This window comes from Lactuca serriola, chromosome 8 (genome assembly GCF_051521515.1).
Source record: "Lactuca serriola cultivar US96UC23 chromosome 8, Lser_US96UC23_V15, whole genome shotgun sequence".
Classification (NCBI taxonomy): Eukaryota; Viridiplantae; Streptophyta; class Magnoliopsida; order Asterales; family Asteraceae; genus Lactuca; species Lactuca serriola.
The window spans coordinates 8,908,630-8,931,262 of NC_136415.1; the positions used below are offsets into that span (position 1 = coordinate 8,908,630).

At 34.1% G+C, this 22,633-nt stretch overlaps 2 protein-coding genes across 2 annotated transcripts; one reads left to right on the forward strand and one right to left on the reverse strand.

Moving 5' to 3' along the window:
• Window positions 1–1,643: 1,643 nt before the first annotated feature.
• Window positions 1,644–3,455, reverse strand: LOC145069353 (reticulon-like protein B5). The gene is made up of 5 exons (XM_079016280.1): window positions 3,086–3,455; window positions 2,480–2,660; window positions 2,265–2,403; window positions 2,094–2,163; window positions 1,644–2,005 (listed from the first exon to the last, which is right to left on the reverse strand). Exons 1-5 carry the CDS (start codon window positions 3,315–3,317, stop codon window positions 1,836–1,838), a joined length of 792 nt encoding a protein of 263 aa, XP_078872406.1. The 5' UTR covers window positions 3,318–3,455; the 3' UTR covers window positions 1,644–1,835.
• A 14,632-nt stretch (window positions 3,456–18,087) lies between these two features.
• Window positions 18,088–20,158, forward strand: ABCG8 (ABC-2 type transporter family protein). Its single transcript, XM_079015352.1, has one exon. The coding sequence runs from the start codon at window positions 18,209–18,211 to the stop codon at window positions 20,024–20,026; it is 1,818 nt and encodes a 605-aa protein (XP_078871478.1). The 5' UTR covers window positions 18,088–18,208; the 3' UTR covers window positions 20,027–20,158.
• The last annotated feature ends 2,475 nt before the right edge of the window (window positions 20,159–22,633 follow it).

A 22,633-nucleotide genomic window follows, 5' to 3' on the forward strand; every position in this document is an offset into this window, starting at 1 on the left:
CAAAGGTTAACCTAGACTGTCACCTCAGTATAAATGCCTAGGTTAGAAACACAAATGTTACAATATATATATATATATATATATATATATATATATATATTCGGTTAGAGTACCTCATTTTTTATCGATTTTTTTTGCCTTATCATTGAGTAAGAGAAGGTGAAAACCCATTAATGCGTCCAATAATAAAACCACTATAAAGATCTCTAAGGATGTTAAAAATCCCCTGGGACCCCGTTCCCATGGGGGTCCGTCCCGTTTGGAGAATTTTTTTAAAAAAAATTAGGGGCGGGGACGGAGGCGGGAGCAAGGTTAACCCCCATTTTAATTCCGGGGGCGGGGGTAGGCAATCCCGTCCCGAATCCCCCCATGGGGACCCCGTTAATAAATTACACATATATTACGTGTATTAATTATATAAATATAATAAACAATAACATGATTTTGAGCTTCCAAAATTCATCAAAATACATATTTTTAAGCTGTTAGTATAATGTTTTTAAGATGACATAGCTTCTTTAGTTTTAACATGTAAAATTCTGCTATAAATAACTATTTGTTAACTAAAAATATCTTATTTTAGCTTAAATAACAACTTTTTTTTAGAAAAAAAAAAAGAGAGCCTAAAATCAATCAAGGGCGGGGGCGGAGGTAATAAAGGGGATTCGGGGGTGGGAACGGGAGTAGGAAAACTGAACATTTTGGGGGCGGGGGGGGGGGGGGGGGGGGGGGGGGAACGGGGAAATTTCGGGGACGGGGGCAGGGGATGCACTCTCCGTCCCGTTTGCCCCCATTGACATCCTTAAATATCTCCAAAAATGAATGGTTCGTTAACTTCATCAAAAACCAAATTGGATTTAATAAGAGATCAAATTAATCTTGTTTTAAAACGGTCTCAATTTTCCAAAACAACCCGATAGAAAAATATTGAATACAAACACAAAAATACACTTGGAAAACTCCAAAACAAGAAAGAAACACAAAAATCCACTGAAAAACTCCAAAACAAGAAAGAAACACAAAAATCCACTAGAAAACCGAAAACTCTAAACAAAATGAAAAAAACACGGACCTTCATGAAAAAACAATTACTACAATATTCCCTTCATAGCTACCTAAAAAATATATATATGTACACTATAAAATAAGAAAATAAAAGAAAAAAAAATCAAAGACTCAAAGAATTTTGATTGGGACAATTTAACATGAAAGTCTTGCACTCATTTTTATAGGCATAAAGTCTATTCTATATTTTCATTTGCCATCAATGTGGGACAGCCACTTGTTTCATTTTAAGCCAAATCTCAACAAGTTAATATAAGATGAAGCTTGATTCAACACTAATTTTCCCCCATCATTAAGATAAATCTCCAAGGAGATACATATTCATAAATGATGCCAAACCATCTTAAAAATAATGGCTAAAGGAGATTATGTTGTATGAATTGGTTAGATAATGCAACTATGGTTGTATTTTTTTCGTTTTTCACAATTAACCCTTCAAAAGAAACCATTGTTCTTATTGTTATAATAATTGTATCTAGATTCATTGCATTATGTCAAATTATCCATCTTTCCTCCTAAAAGGCAATCAAAAGAGAACTAAGTATGCAACAATTGCTCATAAATCATAAAATGCTACTTGCAATATTGAATTAATGTTTAGAATTTACAAATAAATTCTAATGATAAAAATCATAATATATGTAAGTCTTTAATGATAAAACACATAAAGAAATTATAGAATGAAATGAATGGGTCATAATAATCACAATAAATGAACAAATTCGTTTTAGTGAATGTGAGTCTAATACTCAGTTTATTATTAATTATTATTATGTGGCCTTCTTCTCCCTGGATGCTCTGCTGGGAACCTTGCTCAAAACTTTCTCACTTACAACCTCAAAATGCTTCTTCAATTCACCCTCCGCTTTCTCAAGTAAAACATCAGCTTGACCCTTGTTTTTCTCATACAATATAGGCACCATTTGCAGAAGAACAAAACCTAATCATTCATCATTAAAAAGGTTAGTGTCTTTTTGTTGTATGAAAACAGTGATACACAAACTGCAAAATAGAAAAAGGATTCTTACATATGTAGACCAGCGTCAAAAGGTTACACCAGTTTCCTGCAACTGACACAATCCACAAGCAAGCAATCACCTAATAAACATAAAAAATTGGATCATGATAATATAAATAGTCCAATATCAGAGAATTGATAATGATGGCTAAAACAGAGAGGAAAATATAAAGAAATATACAGCTAGAAATTCCTTCAAGTCCTTTCCAGAAGCGATTTCCCTAAGGACCTCCAAAGCTTTGTTGATTTCAGACCTAAGGACAGAGGCTATCTTAAGAGCAGTATCTTCGTCAATAGCAACTTCTGGGAATTGTGGACACCTGTCATTTTACAACATATATAGGTCAATACTGATCAAGAGTATGTGAGAGAGCATAAACATGAAGTAAATGCTACCTGTAGAAGAGGTTGAATGTATTTGACCACAGAAAATGGATCCCAAGGACTAGAATTAGAGTGTGGCATAGTAGACTAAGTAAGTGATATTCAATCAATTCGAAAAGTGCCCATATCAAAGTGGCAACACCAAGCACGCCAATAGATATCTTCTTGTCCCTCCATAGAAGTATATCAGCAGCTGTCATGAACAAAAAACTGAAACTATCAATGTCTGCTTGTGATAACATGGTTCGGATGAAATTGAACCTAAATAGGTAACAAAAGTTCAATTTATTTCTATAAGCATCCTCAATTTGCTTATATGACTTCTCCCATATGTCCAACATCCAGCTCTGAATTAAACATCTCAGTTAAATTTGTATAACGTCACCAAATGTTGGTAATTGGTGGATTACGGCATTGTTCTTGCTTAACAACACAGAGATTGTGCATATATAATTAATATAAAGCCTTTTATTAATCGATTATCTAAATCAAGGATCTGCGTGAACAATTTCCCTAATTATTGAATGCCTGGAATGAATCGTATATGAGCGATATGGAAATCTAAATAAGGCAATTAATAATAAATGTAATTTGAATGAAACGAGCATATATACGTACGTTTGCCGCCTCCTAATAGATCGTGAACAGGCTTCTCCTTCCAGGAGAGGCTTTGAACCTTTTTTTTGATCGGTACGGGATAATCCTTCTTGGATGCGAGTTTTCCTTTGCCTTCGCCTTCAGAATCCGACGACGAAGAACCGCTTCCGTGAAACTTCTCGGTGACCTTCTCTTTCACTGAATCAATAAACGATGATTCGTGTTCTTGCCCTCCGGCGGCTTTATCGGCCATATCTGGATATCGGTTACCGGATCTTCGCAGTTATTCGCCGGCAATCGGGAGAACGTAGGTGTGTTCTGAATAATTTATGAAATGAATATGGTATGCATGAGGAGGATGATTGAATCTGAACCCGAAGCTTAGGTTAGGAGTACCCAAACCTTGAGGTTCGGAAGGGTAAATTGGGAAGGTATTCTCTTGTCTAAAATCGGATGATTTTTTTTGTTCGGATTGCCGGTTCTTCGGTTCATGAACGGTTTGGACTGGAGTCTAAAGTTCCAGTTGGGCTTCGGAGATGGCCTATGGGCCATCTGCTCTTTTGATTATAAAAAAGAGATTTGTGCTATATATATGAGCCTTAGTTCAATGTGCTAAAATAATATATACATATCTAATATATTTATATTTATTCTAATAAAAATGGTGTGTTCATGATTGTTTGCTTATGTGATTTGCTAGTAAATACCTACATACTATATTATTGTATTGGAATTTGATCATACATTGTTATGAGCACAAATTGTAATGATGAACATTCAGCCAATAAATTAGAACGACATGATGTGTCGATCAAAAGTATCAATTAACAACAATGAGTTCTGTGATTTAAGGATTCTATATGGAGATGCACAAACATTTACTAATTTAAAACCTAAAAGCAATAATTAAATTATACTAAAACGATAATTAAGTTCCTAAAGGAATGCTACAAACCCCACCCATGAATTTGTGTTAGTTTTCACTTGCAAGCGAGCATCGCCTTCGGCATCCCTTCGATCAAATGAGGTTGAAGAAATAAGTGCAATATCATCTTTCTTTCATCGTGCGTAAATCCTACTCCAAGATTAGTGGTTTCTTTAGTGACTCGTTTTTCCAATATACACAATTTATTAGTTCGGTATCGTTCTCAGTTTTCAACCTCTTTGTGGTTTATTTAGGCAAAATGACCAATTTGATTCATAAGGGTCCTGATATCATGCTGCGATGAGGATGCGGATACCGTGTACTTCCTTTTTTGTTGTCATGGTTGCGGTTGCAACCAATGACGAATCTAGAACAAAAAATCGCATGGTTACAAAATTAAATGAAGCCAATAAAAAAATCAACTACACTTGTGAGGGTCGGGTCGGGTCGTATACCTTAAAAAAACTGGACCAACTAGTTCAACCGGTTAAAATCAATCAGGTGTCACCGATTAAAAATTTTAAAAAACTGATTGAAATATAACTAAAAACAGCCATACAGTTTAACAAACAACTAGTTTATTATTAGTCCGTTGATAAAACGACGAACGGAGAGTGTGAGTCTTTGGCATGTGGGCTTCCTTTTATTAGAGCAATTTATTTATTTATTGATATGTTGAGAGTGCCGATTAAGAATTATTAACTTTTTGTTATCAATCTTATAATTTAAAATAATAAATTGTTCCTAATAACTTTTTTTTTTCTCATTTTAAAATGATTTTTAAGAAAAAAAATTTAAAACAAACTCAAGGTAGGTCTTCTATTTATTTTAAGGTAGTTTCTAATTTTTCTATTTTATATATATATATATATATATATATATATATATATATATATATATATATATATATATATATATATATATTCTAAATGAAATTGAAAATTTAGATAGATCTTAAACTACCTTTGCCCTTAGTAGCCGTTGTAAGTGTAGTTGTGGTTCTTCAACTACAAACTTTGCAACATCAAACTCACCAGCTAAGTGAGTTGAAAATTGGGCATCCAAAGTGGTTGTGCACGTGTTGGAGTCTCATGTTTTGATCATTTTTTAATTTTTTGAAGTATGATGGATTCACCCATTGCGTCAATGGTTAGCTATTTTTGTTTGTAATTTTAAAATATTCGATGTCACTTTTCAATCTAAAAAGTTTGCGATACTTACTTTGTTAAATTTAAAACATTGACGTTTGATTTGTCGCTAGCACGGATGTTAGACTTGTTATTGTAGATGTAATTGAACTTATTATTTTCCACATGCAAATCCTTCCATTTGGAGTTCAATTGATCCCTACTACATTCGAACCACGAAGTTGCATATTGAAGTGTTCCAGAAATCATTGCCAAAATGAGTCTGCTTGTTGATGACTTTCAATTTTTTTCGTTTGCCGAAACAATTATAAACGTCTTTGTTAATGTCATTTCTTCTCTTTCGGTCCATGGTCATCTATTTAGCCATTTCATATAATTTCTTGAGGGTTTCGTTTTTGTTTGAGGGTTGGGTTAGGGTTATGTTTCATTACTTGAACTTGTTAACTTATGCAAGCAAATCCTTACATTTTGAGTTCAATTGATCCTTACTACGATTGGAACCATGAAGTTGCGTATTGAAGTGCTCCATAACTCGTTGCCAAAATGAGTTTGCTCTTTGATGATGTTCACTATCTTTGTCTTGCTATCTTGGTCAACGTCACTTCTTCTCTTTCGGTCAATGGTCGTTGTTGTAGCCGTTTGGTATAATTTCTTAAGGGTTAGGTTTTTGTTTGACGGTTGGTTTCCTTACTTGATTCGTCGTTTGAGATTTAAGGGATGAGTTGTGCTTCATCATATGATTTGTCGTTTTTGTGCTCACGTACATGCGACGTGTCGTTAACGTAATATGACATAGGAGCTTTGGGGACAAAATATGGATTTAAATTTTGTTGAACGAATTATAACCGGGGGGATGTCTTAAGATTTTCCGAATTGGTTATAAGATTGTTCCATCAAAAATTTGTTGACGTTGATGTTGATATTATGGGTATTAGGAATAATTTAGGATTTAGATTTCGGGAATTGAGATTGGGTAGTCTTGTGAACCGATTTCGCCTTGTCAATTTCTTCTTTATGTAGAAGCCATTTTTTTGGGTTTGTCACGTCTAGAATCCATTTAAAATTAAAGAGAAAAAAGGGTTGGAATTGAATTAGAAAGAGTTGGATTAAAATACCAAAAACGCATCATTTTTTTTTTTATAAATTTGGATAAGTAGCGTAAAAGACACTCATCTTACACAAAAACTCTAATTTGATACTGTGTTTTTTTTTTGTCTCAAATTTGACACTGTGTTTTCCAATTTGTTACAAATCTGACCACTTGACCGGTCAACCCGGTTACATGCTGACGTGGCATGATGACATGTTAGTTTTTGATGACGTGGCATGCTGACATGACATGCTGACGTGTCAAAAGTGAATTTTTTTTCCACAAAAAACACTAAGTTTTCATTTTTTTCGATTTTGACATTGAGTTTAATTTTTTCTTTCAAATTTGACACTATATTTTTTTGTTCCAAATCGAACATCATATTTTTCAATTTTGTTCAATGTTGACAATTTTTCATTAGAAACCGTATATATATTTTTTAAATACATTTTAAATCGTATAAATATATTTTTTCATTTAAAAACCAGATTTCTATTTAAATAAAAGGTTTTTTTTATTTACATTCAAAGCATAATGTATAAATATGCATTAGTTATATCATGAGAATCAACCTAACCATAAGCTTCTAATAAGATGTAAATATTTCATGGGTTGCAAACTTGACATCCAGGTTTTGGCTGACTACACGCCTCCAAACCTCCATTTTATACAAATATTTATGGGTTTCAAACTAACCATAAGTCTAATTGAAAAAAACGTATTTATACGATTTAAATGTATTAAAAAAAATATTTATATGGTTTCAAATAGAAATATTCAACATTGAACAAAATTGGAAAAAATGATGTTCGATTTGGAACAAAAAAACATAGTGTCAAAATTAAAAGAAAAAATTAAACTTAGTGTCAAAATCGAAAAAAATGAAAACTTAGTGTTTTTTGTGGAAAAAAATTCAATTTTGACATGTCAGCATATCACACCATCAAAACTGTCACGTCAGCATGTAACCTGGTTGACCGGTCAAGTGGTCAGAATTGTAACAAATTGGAAAACATAGTGTCAAATTTAAGACAAAAAAAACACAATTTCAAATTAGAATTTTGGTGTAAACTGAGTGTCTTTGTTAGGGTGCAAAGTCACTCTTGGATGTAGTGTTTTAGGCTTACTCTCTTGTATGTGTAAATGGGTTGAGTCTTTCCTATAAATAGGAAGTGAGTGACTCCCATTATGAAAGGAACACTTATGAGAGCATTAGTTTAGAGAGAGAAATATTGCAAGACCCATTTGTACTCTTTCTATGAAACTAATGAGAGCTTAAAAAGAATTATTTACTTCTTGTGTTCTTGATTTTACATGATGATTCACTAGATCTTTCTAATTCCGCACATGCCATCATAATCAACACCACTACAATTGGTATCAGAGCGGGTATTCTTGATTTTCATCAAGAATTGATCCTTGATGGCTATTTTGATTTGGTGATTCTTCTTGTTCATTGATCTTCGTGTTTAGAGAGTGTTTTTGTGTTCTAGAAGTCGACTTTTCTTTGATTTGATCCATAATTCGACTTTCTCTCTCTAGAATACTTGTTTGTATCACTTTATCTCTCTAGAAAACCCATTCAAAATCACTTTCTCTCTCTAGAATTCTTCAAGTTTTTGTGATCATGGTGGGTTTGCCATATGATTCTTGGATTGTGATCGTTAAAGATGTGAAATACAAAGTCAATGAAGATCAATTTTATGGGTTGTTGTTAAGCAAATTGATTTCATGGGGTAATTTGGTTTCTTATGGAGGTTTGAAGGATGATCATGGAAGCTTGGTATTTCAACCAATTTGTAAGATTGCATGGTTGAATAAAATTGCCTTGTCCATATTAGTTCGTAGTAAAAATCAAAAGGAAGGAGAAGAAAGAGATTTGTTCAATAAGAAATATGTTTCTCTTATTGAAGACCCAAATGATCTTCGTGCTCTTAAAATTCTTAAAGTTCTTGATAATGGAGTTCAATGTGATGTTCTTGATGTTCAAGAAAAAGGAGTTCAAGTTGATTCTCAAGATGAAAAAGTTTTTTGGTCAATTGGAGTTCAAACCGATGATATTTTGTGTTCTTGTGATTCATTTGAAGGAATGATTCCTTATTGGAAGCCGGTGGTTCAAGAAATTCACAAATATCAAACTCCAAAAGATTTGATGCAAACTCAAAATGTTCATGTTGTTGAAAGTGGGTTTGTTCATGGAGTCAAGTCTTCAAGATGCAAAAAGATGAGAAAGAAAAAGAAGAAGAAGATGAATCGGAAGAACAAGCGGGTTTACTCACAAAAATCGTCATATGTTGTGAAGCCAAAATCCGTGAAGCAAATTTGGGTTCCAAAGCAACAATCTCCAAGTGTTGCATTGAATTTGAAGTCAAAACCCAAATGTGTTGGTGGTTCTTTTGAAGATGTTCTTGGATCGTTGAAGAACACGAAGAACGAGTTGTACATCTCGCATGGTGGGTGGTACAATGTTCGATTTGGAGATTTTCTCATTCCGACAAAAGAACCAAGATCTTCCAAATTTGATTCGTTTGTTGAAAACGGAACTCGATTCGTCAAAAAGGTAACTCAAATTCTCAAATGGATTCCAAAACATCCATGATTTCGATTCGTATTTTGCGTTTTTCATTTTTGATCGGTTTGCCTCATTGGATCTAAACTGTTTCAACCCCATTGATTGATCCAATTATTTTTGTTAAGATCAAAATTCCAAATATTAAAATCATATTCTATCATTTTTTTTTTCCAAATTCACTGTTCATCTCATCCAAAATTTAGTCCAATCACTGAATCACATTTTCCATTTGATGATTCATTGTTTAAGCCCATTTTGCTGAATTGTTTTGATGAAGCCCAATTTCAATCATGATCATGCTATTGTTTAATCACCCATACGTTGAAGCCCAAACTTCGAATCATATCTAAATTGGTTTGCTAATTGAATCAATTCCTTCACTTCGTTTTTTTTATCATTCGCTGTTCGTTTGTGAACGAACGTTTATTAAATCTCAATTCACTCGTATCGAATATTAGTAATATTCGGTTTGAAGTTTGTTCCTGAATCTCAACTTGTGAATCGGTGGTATCTTTTCTGTTAATAAACCGATGGTGATCAAGTGATTTTCTATCAATCCTTTGATTTGGATAAAATTGATCAAGAACAACTAAAGGAGAATTAGAATAGATGTGATAACATGTTTTGATCTGAAAATCATTCATAGATTCATCGACTTTGTGTTTATTTGCAATCGAGTTTGAAACGTCAAATGAGAAAAGTCAAAATCGAATTCTTGGTTCTAGATCTGTGAATTTTTGTTTTGATTTTTTAGAATGGTTGGAGTCGATTATTGTTAATCAATGGTTGGAAGTTGTTTTTGGATTCGATTAGTTGAAAATAAAAGACGGATGTTCAACGTCGATGGATGTAAAAGCAAACGGGATGTGATATCGATGATGTTGGAGTCTGGATTTGTTCTTGAAGATTTGTTTGGAATCGATGGCTTCATTAACGAAAAGGAGTTGTTTTCGTTAAAATGGGTTACATTTTTTTGGTGATTTTGATACGAAGGTGTTATCGATTTCATAATATTGGGTTTGGTTCAAGATCAAACAGGAACAATTTTAGGCTAAAGACGAATTTAGAATCGATGTTTGTGATTGGTTTTGAGTTCGAATAAATGATCGACTGGGTTGATGGGTTTTGATCGGAACAAATTTGAACGAAGAATTGGGTTTGGATTTTGAATATACGAATGTGTTTTGGATTAATGAATTGGAACGAAGAACTGTTGTTGAACAAACGAATCCTTGGTTTTCTTTTAATCGATGGTTTGGGAAGATATGTAAGGAAGGAACGAAAAACGAAGACTGTAAGAATGAAAAATTGATTTGTGGGTCTTGATTGTAAAAAGCGAAGGCTTGATGATTTTGGGTTTGGATATTAAACATACGAAGGGTTCCTAGTTCATGTGTTTGGAACGAAGAACTATAAAATAAAAAATAAAATAAAATAAAATAAAAATAAAAAAGGAGACACGAAGGAGTTAATTTTCGAAGGGTTGGTGAATAAGATTCGAAGAGTATGTTTTGGGTTTAATTGGGAAAAACGAAGGGTTTGCATTTAAGGAAGGGTGCTGATGATGTTATAAGGAAAACATGAAGTTTCGAAAATGGTCCCTGGTGTTTAGTTAGTTTTGCATATGATAAAGTCTTCGTGAATTGGGGTCTTCGAAATTGAGCAAATGACAAAGTTTCGAAAACAGCCCTTGAACCTTCGATTTGTTGATATTTCAAAAATAAACACATGTTTCGAATGTTTGACACCTTTCGCCCAAATTCGAAATTTTTTTTTGGAAGCTTCGAATTTTGTGGGCATGCTTCGTATGTTTGAGAAAAAGGGCAGAATTTTCGAAAATGGTCCCTAAGGCTTCGAATTTTTGGCAGTTTTCACCCAAATTCGAAAAAGGACTATTTTTTGTTGAAAATTGAAAAATGTTCATTTATGGTCCCTGCAGTTTGTGCAAATTGACGCTTGCTACCCAGCTTTGAAAAAGGGGGAGAGTTTTGCATATTTGGTTGTTTTGGGCGCAACGGGTCCCTGCAAGTTTCAGAAAGTGACAATTTCTACCCGGATTTTGAAAAATCTTGCAACTTTCACCCAAAAAGTCAAAATTTTTCATAAATTGAAAATTTTTTGTGGCTTTTTCGTGATTGTTTTTCCGTGCAAGATTTTTGGTGATTCATTTTTGGTACACATCAAGGGGGAGTATTGTGAAGACTATTCCTCGGGCGCTTCTCATCCTTAGTGGGTTTTATAATCATTTTTTGATTATAAAAAGGGGGAGAATGATGGGTATTTGAAGCTTCTCGGGTTTGTCGAATATTCATTTGCGGATTTGAAGACAGGTGTTACTTCGAGGGGGAGTTTGGTCTTGATCGCGCTAGCTCGTTGGAGATTGAAGCCGGACATCCAATCCTAACTTTGAGGGGGAGAATGTTAGGGTGCAAAGTCACTCTTGGATGTAGTGTTTTAGGCTTACTCTCTTGTATGTGTAAATGGGTTGAGTCTTTCCTATAAATAGGAAGTGAGTGACTCCCATTATGAAAGGAACACTTATGAGAGCATTAGTTTAGAGAGAGAAATATTGCAAGACCCATTTGTACTCTTTCTATGAAACTAATGAAAGCTTAAAAAGAATTATTTACTTCTTGTGTTCTTGATTTTACATAAATTGTCTTTTATGCTATTTACCCTATAAAGTTAATAGACCAAATATGATAAAAGTCAAAATAATCAGAGTTTTGTTCATAACTGTGGTATTTTAAAAAATATTTACCATACTATTGTACTTTTGATAATATTTACCAAAACATTACAAAATCAGTTTTGAATGTGGATATCATCTCGTTTACAAAAATAATAATAGAAAACACAATTTATTTATGAATTTTTCCCTGGTAATTGCAGCCAACTAGATACCTATCCTCGGAAACTGAAACATACCAAAACTTTATCAGCGAAATCTGAATCAAGCCAAAACTTTCTAGCACGAAAGTGAAACAAATGAAATAATCGTAAATACCATGACATATATTCCCTATAATATTTACATTTCTCACCAGAAATTAATAAGGATCTACGTTAAATACAAATAATGTCTATAATAATATTTTACATGCACAACGATAATGGTAATTTACAGGTGACTTCTATTCTCCAGAAGTTTTTGTTGGACACCAACGATAGAAAGCAGAAATCCTTTGGTCTGAAATAGTGAGTTAAGATGACTGAAGACCCTTTGTCTAAAGCTTCGATCTTGTGTTTTTTTATTGGAAACCAAGAACTTCATGGAGAAAGGCAATGGTGGATTGGTAACACAAGAAGGTAGACATTGGTGAAACAACGAAATATTTCGTCGGTGTTTAGCTCCGGTGAACAAGAAATGGAAAAGCGAATGGGGCATGCCAGAGAAGGTGAGCAAGGAAGGCTCAATTGCTTTAATTTTAAATTAAAAATAAAAAAAACAATATCTCTAATAGTTTACGACATTTTGGTAAATAGTTTAGAAAGAATACTTTTTCCAATTACCACCATTTGGTAAAAAACTCAAATAGTCAGTATCTTACGGTTTCATTTAAAATTAAAATAATAGAAATCAATTTGTGTTTCCTTGTACATTGTTCTTAAACTTTCCCTGATACATTGGAAACCCCTTTATATATATATATATATATATATATATATATATATATATATATATATATATATATATATATATAGAGAGAGAGAGAGAGAGTTAGATTCAAATGTTTTTACTATCTATTGTGTGCTTGCAAGATTGATTTTGGACCAATCATTTTAGTTATTTTAAGAAAGTAATTAATGCATATTAAATGCTGAAGTTCTAATTAATGCTCATTATATCTTTAACATCTAATATGTATTAATTACTTTCTTAAAATAACTAAAATGATTGGTCCAAATCAATCCTACATGCACACAATAGATAGTTAGAACAATATAACCTAACCCCATATATATATATATATATATATATATATATATATATATATATATATATATATATATATATATATATATCCCTATTCTAATAAAAGAATAGTTTATAATATCCTTTTGACATGTGTCATCATATTAGGCCTTCTAATTAATACACATTTTATTCTTTTTTCGCCATATGTCACTCTATTAAACCTCTTAATTAATGCATGCCACTTGTCAACCTATTAATTCTCTATTTCAAATTTTAAAATTTTCACTTTAATTACAATAAATTAATAACAATGCAATAAAAATTAAAATAAAATTAATAGAAATTATAAGGTGATATAATTTCACATATTTATTTAAATTAACGATTATAATTGATTAATAATTTTGTGTTCTAACTATTAAAGTTTAATTAATTTTGTAGTCATGGTTTCACGGGTTATAAACTAATATATATATATATATATATATATATATATATATATATATATATATATATATATATATAGAGAGAGAGAGAGAGAGAGAGAGAGTTAGGTTCAAATGTTTTCACTATCTATTGTGTACCCGTATGACTGATTCTGGACCAATCATTTTAGTTATTTTAAGAAAGTAATTAATGCATATTAAATGCTGAAGATGTAATTAATACCTATTATATCTTCAACTTGTAATATGCATTAATTACTTTCTTAAAATAACTAAAATGATTGGTCCAGAATCAGTTATACATGCACACAATAGATAGTGAAAACAAAATAACCTAACTCTCTCTCTCTATATATATATATATATATATATATATATATATATATATATATATATATGGTTACGTTATTTTGTTTTTACTAACTATTGTGTGCCAGAATGCACAGATCTGGACCATTGGATGAAATATAATCAAATGTCATGATTTGAGGGTCTATGGTAGTAGAATATGATAGCATGTACCATATAATCACACAAATTTCAGTATAAGGGCATTTTAGTCAATTAACCTATATTAAAAAAGGAAATTTTCGGATTTTTAGGGATGATTAATTCCTTTATTTTTTTTAAAAATCTGAATATTTTAAATTAATTCAAATTTAAAAATCTGATTTTATTCTGTCAGAATGATAGAATGTCAACCATAAACTAGTAAATGTATTTTTCGATTTTATTCTGTCAGAATGGCAAAATGCCAAACATAAACTAGTAAATACATTCTGAAAGAATACACAAAATCGATTCTTGAACTAATAATATATCAAAAAATTACATTGTATGATTGTGATTCATTGAATAATAACAAACATTCTGAAAGAATAAACAAGTATAATTCTTAAAAAATAACAACATTCTTAAAAAAATGAGTGTGATCATTCTTTAATTCATTCTTCAACCCTTTCCCATCAGGTCTTCAAGCCATTCTTGAAGCCTTTTCTACCAGAAATTCATTGCCAAGTAATTTGTAGTGATACACTTGTAAAACCTGCACATTAAACATACAAATAATTAACTACAATTCTATCAGAATACAACAAATAATATTCTTACAAAATAAACTATTCTACAAGAATATTCTTTAAGAATTTGTATTATCAAGAATATACCCAACAAACAAAATAAGGAACTAGCATCAAACCTATTCTGACAGAATAAAGAACTAACATTCTTCGGGTTCCATGTGTTTCTTCTCGATATGCTCAATGTATTTAACTGCAAATTCTGATAGAATAAGGAACTAGCATCAACCTATTGTTATGAAAATGGCATCCAACCCAATCTAAATTGAGTTATATAGTTCTGAAAAGAATAAGGAACAAAGTGAAGTAAAAACATTAATGATTTTTAACTATTTTTTCATTGAGGTATTTTATCGAACACATGGAGGCCATGACAGAATGTTGTTTCAAGAAATTACCTGTGATCAGATTAAGCATATCAGATTAAGCATTATGAAGATACTCCAAGCCTCTCAAAATTTGTCTTGACCAATTCTTCAATGCTTTCAATGAAACCCGTCTGCGTTTCTTCCTGTAATCCTTTAAATTACCTGAAGCACATGCCTCTGAGATGAAGTTCAAGGTGCTGTTTTTAGTATCCCTCCAGAAACTGTAAAGAACAATGATGTTTTCATACTCTAATGTCTGTAACAATTTGATTTCTGAAAAGAGTCTCTTGAGAACAGATGGATCTCCACCGAAGCTTCTTAGTTTTACTTGGTTTCATGCCACATCCTTTCCTTCTTCTTGATCAAATCCCCTGTACACCTTCTTCACTGCACTAGCGCCTAACAGATCACTGTATCTCCCAAATTCAATTGAAAGTTAATGAGTACAAAATTCAATCGAAACATCGAAATTGTAAAATTGAGATAACGAAGAGTGTAAATTAGGAAAAGTGAACCCGAAACGTGAACCTGACCGCCAACCTCCTCCGCCTGCAACTGCCGGCGCTTCTCGGGTTCTGCGAGTGAAATCACGGCGGCGATTGCTGCGACCGAGCCGCCTCCGATGACTGTCAGTGTTGTTCCGTCAAATGTGTCGGCTCCTAGTGCGGATACAGTTAGGGTTCTTTGATTGTTTAGTTTGTAGGATTTAAGATTAGGATCGGAGAATTGTGTGGTGGTGAAAGAGACATTATGGGAGTCCGATGAGAGCGTAGGATCCTAGCTTCTTGTGGTGTAGGGTTTTAATAGGTAAATAAAAATTGATCCCTTAAATAAAGGGATAGCAGTTGTTAATTTTGGATATTCATTAATACATATATGTAATATTACTAATTTACCCTTATTTAATTAATTAATTAATTAATTATTTGCTAATTTCTGATTGGTGCATTTAGGCACACAATATTTGCTAAAAACATTTGAACGTATCTCTCTCTCTCTCTCTCTCTCTCTCTATATATATATATATATATATATATATATATATATATATATATATATATATATATATATATATATATATATATATAAAACACCCTTTGATAGGTATTATGGAATTTGAAATATCGATTGAAGTCATAGTTGTGGGTTTGAGAATATTATATTAGTTTACGTAAAGTTATTTAGTATTCTATTGATAATTACAAATCGGTTGAATTCGATATTTTGGTAATATTTTGTTTTGAGATAAATTACAAAGAATTTATCATTGAACTCGATGATTTTCTATGATTATAACGGTATAATTAATTTCAAATAAGTCAATATTTGTTATATGATGTTTCGTGGAAAATGACATCTAATTTCTACTATAAAAAATGTTATATTTCATATACTACGTTTATTTGAAACCTTGTAAATTTTCTATTTCTTTTTTAGTTAATACTTTAAATCTATTATTATTATTATATTTTTATATTATTATTTTTTTATTTTCAATATAATATATTTAATTTGCTATTTTAAATATGATGTTTCAAAGCATATTGAAGTTGGCCTTAATAAGTGGTATAAGTGTCGTTTTAAGGGTGGATGGGGTTGAGTTCAACAAACATCGGCAAGGAAGGCAGGTTCATCGGTACCCCCAGCTACACCGCCCCGACTGACTGGTACCGTAGCACCCGAAGCAAGTTGTCTTGATGTCTTCACTTATGATGTCCCGATTTATTTTTCAACTTTTACTTTATACATCTACATTAGTATCCAGTGGCGAAGCTAGATGGGTTGTTCAGTGTTGGGGGTACATCTGCATCCCCAAAATAAAATTTATATATTATTACATATTAATTTTCTATATGTAAGCATGCTAAACTATCTTACACCCCCATCTCGAAACATTAAACCTTGTTGTCTACCATTTTTTCAAAAATAAAAGGGGTTGTTGCCGAGAGTCTAGAAACGACAGTGAGCTCGATATTCCATCATCAATTCAATAAATTTTGTTAAAAATAAAAATTTCAAGAGGCTTCATGTTTTAACTCATGTTTTGATGGTTCGAATGCTATTTTAAATTTCGATTATGCTTGTACCCCGCATTAAAATTTCTGGTTCTGCCACTGTTAGTACCAGTATGTGTGAGGTGGTAGGGAAGAGAAAGATAACCATTTGCATGTTATATTGGATGGCTAGAGTGGAGAGAATCCATCCCTCCTACCCATGGATGACATGCTGCTTTCCGCTGGACATCCCACCTCAAACGAATTCTAAACCTCCCAACCATGAATTCTAACTCATTTTTTTGGATTTCCTACAACTAATATCTATTAGATATTAAAATGAAAAAAGGTTGGAATGGAATCGAAGAGAGGGTAGAAATGAAATTAGAGAAAGTGTGAAAAGTTGATTTGGCTTTGAAATAGTTGAGAGTGCTATATGCATTGCTTGTGGGTTGGGATAGCCCACAATGAGGCCGAACCCTCACCTTTGCGAGCCCGTGTCTTATCGGTACGACTGTACCGCGGTACCCCATCTTTCGTCCATCTGCGGTCTGCCGTTGATATAAGTAATAATAAAATAATATTAGAGTAACAAGTGGTTCACATAATTAAGTCACGGACTGTCAGGAAGCCACTTGAAGTCCGTCGTCAAGTATAGACTGTTGGCATGTGGGCACCCCTTAATAAAGCTCTATATAAGCCTATAATCATTCGCCAATCGGTTAATAATATGATATTCAAACACATAGATAAACATAAGGTTTCTGTTAAAGCTTTATTGGTTTTTGTCATTGGTATCATTTGTGCAATTGTCGTATTAGTTTTTAACAGATAAATTATTGTATTTTGATTTAAATATATATAATAATAAACTTAAAGGCATACATAAATCTAATCAGATAATCAAGTACTTCAACTTCGATTAATTAATAGAAAATAAAGCTTCTATGTATCCAAGACATCTACCGTCCGAGACATAAGTTTTTGCGACGGCAAAAAAAATTGAAACAAACAGGTATACAAGTGATTAAACATTAATATTACAGATAATCATAAAAAATAATCAAAATCATATGGCTGATTTAATAAAATATATAATCTCTGTATAAAAAAGTATAAAAATTAGTTCTGTATGTAATCCATCAAAAAAATAATACAGAGATTAAAAGGGATGTACCATGTATATGGGTTATGAGAGTTATGGGTGTAGTATTCGGCAGTTAGAAAAAGGTCAAACAGAAAAGAGGATGATAAAATTACGGAGGGGTTTGTATTTTTGCAAGAATGTCTGAATGAAGGATTTTTGGTCACGGATTCTTCTTGGATTAAGACTCATGTGATCACATTTTGTCCATACACCCCACCTAAACATACCTTCTCTTTTTTTTGTTTTGTCAATATCACGGGCCATTACTCCGTTACTTTTTTTTTTAAAATTTAAAATCAAACAAAAGTTCCAATTTTTATTTTAGAATCCCGATCATTTCCCATTATACCCACCCCCTAAATCCATATCCATGGTGATACTTCTTAATAACTCAACCCACCTTCTCTTCTCTAATCTTTCTCTCCATTATTATTGCTCATACACACCGGAGCCACCATGGGAGAGCCACCTCCACCACCACCATCAACAACCACAACAACAACAGTGGCGCCACCCATTAAAACCTACACTTTAAAAGCTACATCAATATCCTACACTAAATCCATCACCACCGCCGCCACAACTATACCTATTTTATTCTTCATCAAACCATGCACCACCACCCTATCACCAACTTCCATCCTCGATGACATCTCCCTCACCGCTTACCCCTCCCAAATCCTCGCCATCGTTGGCCCTAGTGGGGCCGGAAAATCCACTCTCCTCGACATTCTAGCCGCCCGGACTGCACCCACCGCCGGCACACTCCTCCTCAACTCCTCCCCGCTCACCCCCTCATCTTACCGGAAACTCTCCGCATATGTCCCACAACACGACTCCAGTTTACCGGTGCTCACTGTCTCTGAGACTTTCGCTTTCGCCGCCGGCCTACTGCAACCGAAAGCCACTCAAATATCAGACGTGGTGACCTCTCTGCTACTTGAGCTCCGGCTTACACATTTAGCTCATACACGGTTAGGGCACAATTTATCCGGTGGCGAAAGGAGACGTGTTTCTATAGGCTTGAGCTTACTCCATGATCCCGGAGTTTTACTTCTTGATGAACCCACCTCCGGTCTCGACAGCAGTTCGGCTTACAATGTCATGCAGACTCTCAGATCAATAGCGATTTCCCGTCGCCGGACTGTGATCTTATCGATACATCAACCGAGCTTTAAAATCCTTTCCACCATTGACAGAATTTTGTTGTTATCGAAGGGGAAAGTTGTTCATCATGGAACTCTACCTTCTCTTCAAGACTACCTCCTATCAAATGGTTTTACAGTTCCTCCACAGCTCAATTCACTCGAATACGCCATGGAAATACTAACACAGCTCCAAGTAACCAAACCCATTATTGCACCACCTTCCCCCATTGATCCTGTTGGAACCAGAACCAAATACAACGACGAGGTCCGATATCGTAGCTCGAGGGTTCAAGAGATCATCGCTCTATACAGCAGATTTTGGAAAATCATCTACAGAACAAAACAGTTACTTTTAACAAACACATTGCAGGCATTAGTTGTGGGTGTCGTGTTAGGAACAATTTACATCAATATCGGATTCGATAAAACTGGAATCGAGAAAAGGTTTGGCCTTTTTGCCTTCACTTTAACATTCCTCCTTTCTTCTACAACCGAAACACTCCCGATCTTCATCAATGAGAGGCCGATTCTGCTCCGAGAAACTTCAAGTGGCGTTTACAGGCTATCATCATACCTCATAGCAAACACCCTCGTTTTCTTCCCATACTTGCTCGTCATTGCGATAGTCTACTCTGTGTCAGTCTATTTCTTAGTGGGTCTCTGTCAAACATGGCAAGCATTCGGTTACTTCGTTTTAGTGATCTGGGTCATCGTTTTAATGGCGAATTCATTCATCCTGTTCCTGAGCTCCGTCGCACCAAACTACATCACCGGAACCTCTCTGGTGACGATACTTCTGGCCGGATTCTTCCTCTTTTCCGGCTACTTTATATCGAAAGAAAGCATGCCAAAGTACTGGGTGTTCATGCATTACTTCTCAATGTACAAGTATGCTCTGGATGCTCTGTTGATCAATGAGTATTCATGTTTGATCAGCAGATGTTTGATATGGTACGATGAGAAAAACCAGACGTGCATGGTGACAGGAGCAGATGTGATGCAGAAAAGAGGACTCCATGAGAATCAGAGATGGACTAACATATACGTATTGATTGGGTTCTTCGTGTTCTATCGTGTGCTTTGCTTGTTGTTCTTGATTAGAAGAGTTTCAAGATCAAAAAAGTAAGATAGCGATGTCATAATTAATATAAACGCAACATAATTTCATAGATTTTTTCTGTGAAAAACACAACCTCCTGTGTTTGATCCGTATTCAGTTTAAATGTACTGTGATTTTTATATATAATTTTTTATCAAATATATTTTTGATATATGAGTAATACTCAAAAGTTGATTTGATCCGTATGTCATTGGGATTTTATATATATTTAACTTTGAGACAAAATTTTATTCTCTCGACTCATGATAACATGTTAACGTGCATGTCACGGGTCTTACAACGTCAGGGTTCTTAAACTTGAGTGTGTAGAGTTACAAGAGTGTCAGTTGTTTTATATACGAACAAATTCCTGTAATTGCCTAGAATTCTTGTCACTTCTTGACCGATCAAATATAGGGATTTTGCCGGCAATAGTCATTTTTTTGGAGGGAATTTCAAAATTTAGTAAAAAAAATGTTTTTCCAGCAATAGACATTCCGCGGAGAGATCCTTTACGGGCTCTACGGATTGATAGTTAGCTACGTGGAATGACGTTTTCGTAAATAATGTAGGGAAAAACAGGTCCGCAGAGCTCCCTCCGCGGAGTGGTAGCTTCCGGTTTTAAATGTCCATTAAGTCCTCTGCGGAGATGGCTTTATGAGGGCTTCGCGGAATGACGTTATTGCTCCACAGAATGGGTAGATGACAACCTATGACAGTTTTTTTTGGTCATATAATTTTTTTTCCTTCTTTTTAAGAATAACAATCGGAAATCTCAGTTTAGGGAGAAAAATTTTCTTATTTTTCAGTTAAAATTTGAGTTTTGTTATTTTATGTATCGGGGGGTTTTAGCAGTTAGTTAATGGAATTAACACGTACGTTAGAACAAAGTTTAATAACTTAGGTTTACTACTTCCGCCTAATTTTGACCGTCAAACATTGTTTGATTTGATTAAAAACAAGGCAAATATGTTCAATAGTAGTATATCATTGTAATTTCAACACCCGGAGCATTGGTATGTCATGAACATTGTAGACGAAGCAGATGTTCTTCAACTCAGAAATGTAATGTCTGAAAAGAAAGAAATAGTACATTTGTATTTGAAGGTGTTTGAGGGACGGGTTGAAGAGACACCGGCGTTTGACAACAGTGTAATAGATAATGGCCATAACATTGTATTAGATAATGTTGAACACGGTTCAGGAGAAGAAATTGTTGATGTAAATAAGGTGGAAAAACAAAATTTATGTAACACCCCGGTTTTCAGGTATTTTCAAATTCATCTCTTGGTTTTAAAGTATGCCATTTTGGTACTTGTTTTGGAAGGAAGTAGTCGCAAGAAGCCCTAATGGCAAGATCTTAATTTTGGGAGAAGGAGTGGTACGCTAAGCATACATGTGAGTACGCTCAGCGTACTAGGGTGTGCCATAGTACGCTGAGTGTACTCATATGTACCCTGGGCGTACTCATGTCCGAAAGAAACCCTAAGTTTTAGGGTTTGAGGGGTATTTAAGCATCCTTATGGTTATTTATCCCCACCTTTTCTTTCTCCAAAGCCTTAGAGTCGTTCTTGCAAAACGCTAACACCCCCCCACCCCCACCCCAACCCCCCCTCCTTAAGTGTGATTTTGAGCCCTAAAGTGAGTTCTTGGTATTTTAGAGGAAGGAAAGGTGCATCAAGATGCTTAGAAGATTGAAGCAAGGATTGGATTTGGAAGTTTGGTTCTTTTCTCCATCATCTAAAGGTATAAAGATCATATCTTTATGGTTCATTTGATAAATTTCATGTTTGGGTCTTTTATGCTTCTTTTTGGTCCCAAATGCTCCATCTTGAGCATGACATGTTCTGGATGTTTTGAGTCGTCCTTTAAAACCCTTGGAGGGGTCCTTAGTCATAAAAATGAGGTCCCAACAACTAGAAGTGTCTCATACTTTCGGTAGAAGGGTCTTAATGGATTAAGACCTCGTATTAAGAGTTTTATGGACATGTATGGTCATAAAGTTGGAGACTTTATGACCTTAGTATGCCTTTGGACCTTGGATCAAAAGTGTGAGCTTAAGTGTTGAAGCCATTAAGCACTTATGAAGAAAATGGGATTTGTGAGGGTATTCCCCACGTAGGGAGGTCAGAGGTGTACGCCCCGCGTAGCCAATTAGCCACCCCGATGGTGGATTTTTTGCAGCCTCGTGTATATTGAGCTTACCTCCGGAGTACCCCCCGCATACGCATCAATATTGGGCCTCTTTGTTTTGGGATTCGGTTTTGGTCTCGGATTATCTTGCGTCATGTTGGGCCATCTAGATTTTATGGTTTGGGATTTTTGTCTTGTTGGACTTTCTTGGGTGAAGGCCCAAGAAAGGAATTGGGCCCAATTTGGAATATTGAGCCATATTTGGGCCTTAGATGTTTATTTTTGGATTTTGGGCCTTTAGTCATTTAGTTTGGGCCTTGTCTTTGGGCCAAGCTTGTGGAAGGGTAAAAAGGTCTTTTACCCTAATATAAACTCATAGTGTAAGTCCGGGGCTGGATATTGATGGATTATCATCGTGGTATTTGATAGCGCATGGATTTTAGCGGATCTACAATTAGAGTCTATTCATGGGATCAACTGTGATGGGGTGTTATCTTGATA